The sequence below is a fragment of the Microtus ochrogaster genome, chromosome 8 (genome assembly GCF_000317375.1).
Source record: "Microtus ochrogaster isolate Prairie Vole_2 chromosome 8, MicOch1.0, whole genome shotgun sequence".
In the NCBI taxonomy this organism is placed as follows: Eukaryota; Metazoa; Chordata; class Mammalia; order Rodentia; family Cricetidae; genus Microtus; species Microtus ochrogaster.
Window position 1 is genome coordinate 10,381,323 of NC_022015.1, and position 4,666 is coordinate 10,385,988.

The 4,666-nt window shown below is 47.1% G+C and overlaps 1 protein-coding gene across 2 annotated transcripts in view; it reads right to left on the reverse strand.

Annotated features, from left to right (window-relative positions):
* The window catches only part of Tmc7 (transmembrane channel like 7), a 51,828-nt gene that overhangs the window by 25,925 nt on the left and 21,237 nt on the right, over nt 1–4,666 (reverse strand). For both annotated transcript variants that reach the window (XM_013347657.2, XM_026781612.1), the window contains exon 3: nt 3,103–3,251. In XM_013347657.2, the coding sequence (XP_013203111.2) occupies nt 3,103–3,251 (149 nt within the window). The remainder of the gene's footprint in view (nt 1–3,102; nt 3,252–4,666) is intronic.

Genomic DNA, 4,666 nt, shown 5'->3' on the forward strand with positions numbered 1-4,666 from the left:
TTACAGTTTTCTAGGCTTGAGCACTGTTTATTTCTCCTTACACAAGCTTCTAGGGATTTAACTTTTTAAATGTGATTATAAATCATAGAAAAACTCATTCATTTTGTGGGGCTGGGGAGGTGACCCAGCAACTAGGAAGGTGCACTGCTCTGCAGAGAGCTTGAGTTTGGCTCCCAGCACCCACATTAGGTAGTTTATAACCACCTGTCACTCTGGGCCAGGGTATCCAACTTCCTCCTGCACCTGCTCCTACATGCACATACCCCACACAGAGGCACACACATACAATTAAAATGTCTAAATCTTTTTTTTAAAAAAAACTTACTTTTCTAAATGTTGCTAGTATGAAGAAATACAGTTAGGGCTGGTGTTGTAGAATAATTTCCTAGTATGTGCAATGCCCTGGGTTCCCCCAGCAGCTCCCTAACTATGGGGGCATACTACCAATTTTATACAGACTTTTTCAAATCAATAACCAACCTTGTTAAAGTCACATATTGATTCTAATGGCTGGTATTTTTTTTAATTTTCTATGCATATATTATCTGGACAAATGATATTTTATTTCTTCCTTTTCTGTTTCTTTTTTTTCCCTTTCTGCCTCATCCCTGAAGTGTACAGTTAGCTAAGACTTCCAGGGTAATGTTGAAGAGACTCTGCGATAACTGATACATTTTCTCATCCTCAACCTCAGGCTTCCAACATGTCATCAATGGGATACTTGTACGTTTTTCACAGATTTTAAAAGGCAAAAACTCTAGCTCACACTTGCTCAGACTAGGGCTAACGCTGTCTTCTCTGCACCTCTCAGAATAATCGTACCGCCCTCAATCATGCAGCGGACTTAGGGAGGGAAACAAACCGAAGAGCAGCCTCCTAGCAGAGAAGACCTGGATCCCTGCCCATGGCCACACGGGGTGCTTGTTGTTCTCTGGGAGTCAAGAACACAGAGCTGACCCTAATCATCGAAGACACCCACGCCATGTTCTTTCACTCAGCGATGTCACCAGAGTTGATATGGCTTTGATTTGCATACCTCCTTCTGCCACAAGGACATCCAATCAGTCAAGAAATCCCAGGAGAATAAATGAAAACAAAGCAAAGATCCATTTCCCCAGGGAGAAAAAGTCTCACCACTCAGACAGAAGTCTCCCAGAGTATTCCACCAAACCAGGGAAGCTGGGCCGAGCATCCTGACTATTGGTCTTGGTACTGTGGTCTGATACCTGACATCTCAAGGAGGAAGGTATTTGGGGGATCACAGTTTGAGGGGACACAGTTTATCACAGCAGGCATGGTAGTAGGAGTGTTGAGGTGGTTGGTCACCTCATGCCCACAGTCAGAAGCAGAAGAGAGACAGGAAATGGGACTCAGATAAGCCCATCCAAGTGATTCATATCCTCCAGGTAGGTCCCACTCTGCAGCTAGCCCACAGCTGGAGACCAAGTGTTCATACACAGGAGGCCATGGGAGACATTGCACACTCAGAACACACTTGACCTGTGGAGCCTGACAGCCTGTGAGCCTCGTCACAGCTGAGTGCGCTTGGGCTTAACTTTGTTGTGGCGGGAAAATGGAAAAGTAGCCACATGAGAGGGTTTTGTGAGGCTGGGCATGGTGGCACACACCTTTAATAGGAGCATTAGGAGGCACAGACAGGAAGAGCTCAAGGCCAGCCTAGTCTACATAGAGAGAAACAAAGGAGCAGAGAGTCTTGTGAGGATTGACACAAGTAAGAAGAGTGAGATGCCAAAAGCAACAAACACTCAGTTCATTGCCAATGTTCAGTAAAGATTTGCTTTGCTTGTAGTTTGCTCAAGACCACACTATGCTTCCTTCCATTCAGAGAAAGAGTGTGTGTGGCAAAGTTCCAGATGAGCCTAGAAGGCCACTTAGAAATATGTTTATAGTCTCCACATAAAACAGCAATTTACAAAGAAGAGGAAATTATCAATGGTATATTTAAAGATTTATTTTATTTTAATTATGTGTATGCTTAAGGGTGTGGGGGGGGGGACATGAAGATGCCCGTGGAGGCCAGAAGAGGGTTCTGGATTCCCTGAAGCCGGAGTAACAGTCTGTTGTGAGCTGTCCAGTGTGGGTGCTAGAAACAGAACTGGGACCTTTGCAAAAGCAGTTTCCACTCTTACCTACTGAGCTGTGTTCCAGCACCGCCCTCCCCAGAAGACCAGAGGACACCCCACTATCTGTTTGTTTAGGGACAGGGTTTCAAGTATAACCCTGGCTGGCCTGAAACTCACAGAGATACACCTGATCCTCCCTGGATTAAGATCATGGCTACCACGCCTGGCACTAAACTTTTAGGGTAGTCAATAAGGAAGACGGTCAACGTCTCCCAAACATCCTGCCATGCGCTTTACAGACTATATTGAGAACATCTATATTAGCAGCTGTAAGACACTGACTATAAATCGTTTTGTTTTGCAATAGAAAATACAGACGGGTAAGAAGCATCTCCCTGTCCCAGGCTCTGCTGTGACCTTTCAAGATGACAAAGGCACAGGCCCTATTAAAGCTAAATGTGGGTCAAGTTCATACTCCAGACAGTCTTGACTGTCAGCTTACCTGGAACTAGACTCACCGAGGAGGAACCTCTGGGCACATCTGTCAGGGACTAGAGAGGTACGACTGAGGTGAGAAGTCCCAACTTGAATGTGGGCAGTGCCATCCCAGGGGCTGGATTGAATAAGAAGGAGAAGGAGAGCCGGGCACCAGCATCCATCATGTCTGTGTCCTGACTACAGATGCCACGTGACCAGCCTCCTCACGCTCCTGACAGCATGCCTTGCCCTGCCACGGCAGACTCTTTTGAAACTGTGACCCAGAACAAGCCCTTGCTTCCTTAGTTAGCAACGAGAACAATCGCTAACACAACATTCATCCTGGGAGGAAACGCTCCACATGGCTTCAGCTGGGTGCAAACCCAAGTTGCTTGCAGGGAAGGCCAAAGCAAGTACGTGAAATTCCCCCCACCGGCCTCCAACCTCGGCTGCCTCAGGGGAAGCAGAAGCGGGTAGGCTTCAGAACCCCATCCCCGCCTGCCGCTTGGCCTGCTGGGGAGCCGGAAGCAAAGGGCTCTACCTTCGATGCTGCGGATGTCCTTCCGCCACAGCTCCAAGTGGGCGGTCATCTCACGGGCTTTCTCTAGGAACCTCTTCCAGGACTTACTGCTGTACCGTTTCCACTGGTCCCACTCCGATAAATACTTCATCTGGGTTTCCTGAATGTCCCTGCATCGAAACACGGCCATGAGCGCGACAACAAAGCAGCATCGCGTCTAAGCTTCCACGACACCCTGGATGGGAGCCCGTGGTCATAACTTTGGAATATTAGCCATAACAAGAGGTGAGGGGCTGACACATGCTCCAGTGTGAATAAACTTTGAAAGCATGACACAAAGTGGGGAAAACATATTCCATGCATATACAAACCCAGAGACAGCAGGTGCCTGGATGCCTGGGAAGGAGGAGGAGGAACGGAGTGTTTTTGTAATGGGTACAGAGTTTCCAGCTGCAGAGATAAAGCACTTTTGGAAGTAGCTGGTGGTGATGGACGCACAGCATTGCCAACAGGCTCAGTACCAATGAATTATAAGCTGTCGATCATAATGGGTACTGTGTGCTCAGTACAATGGCCTGACGCTGCCATTCCTGACTCTTGCCCCACCCTACCAGTTGATCGAATTCTCCTAGTTCACCACCAGGATATCCCTTCTTTTGATGACACAACTTCTCCAATTAATGTCTGGCTCTCCCAACAGGCTACAGGCGGTGGTTTTGTTTGTTGTTCAGACAGGGTCTCATGATATAGCTCTGACTGGTCTGGAACTTGCTATGCTGACCAGGCTGGCCTTGAACTCAGAGAGATTCATCCACCTGCCTCTGCCTCCTAAGTGTTGGGATTAAAGGTGTGCATCACCCAGCCCAGCCTGATGCCCGGGCTCTTTAAAGGCTAAGAATGTAGAACATTTGTTTCTGTGGTCCTATGCCCCAGAAACTCAGACAGACTATTGTTTATGACAGCCTTGGCCAGGCCAGGTTTACTTTGCTCTCCACTCTGTCTTAAGCACTGTAGCTGGTGTTTAATCCATTCTTAATAAAGACCCACCACTAACCAAAAAGCAATATTCACAAAAAGATGTACATGTAATATGTACTGCTGTATTCATGAAAGGTGAAGTGTTTTCCCATAGCACAGAGTATGTTTAGACAGACAAATGGATAGCTAAGATACAGGCATGGATAAGTGTATGGATAGATAGGATAGACAATGGCTATAGATGCTGATGAATTGATGGAGGTATACAATACAGATATAGAAGGAGAGATGATGGATGGATACAGATAAATGGAGGGAAGGCTAGAGATTAGTGGATGAACAGATGATGATGATGATGCTGAATGGACGAGAGGCTGATGATGGGTGGAGAGATGGATGGACGGATATGATGCACACACCTGTAACCCTAGCATTTGGGAGGCTGGACAGATGAGTTCAAGATTAACTAGGTTACACCGCGAGATCTTGACATAAAAAAGGGAGGGAAGACGCCTGGGGTGATGGCTGTGGGTAAAGTGTGTGATGTGCAAGCCTGAGGACCTGATTAGGATCCCTAGGACCTGCCTGTAACCCCAGAACCGGGGGG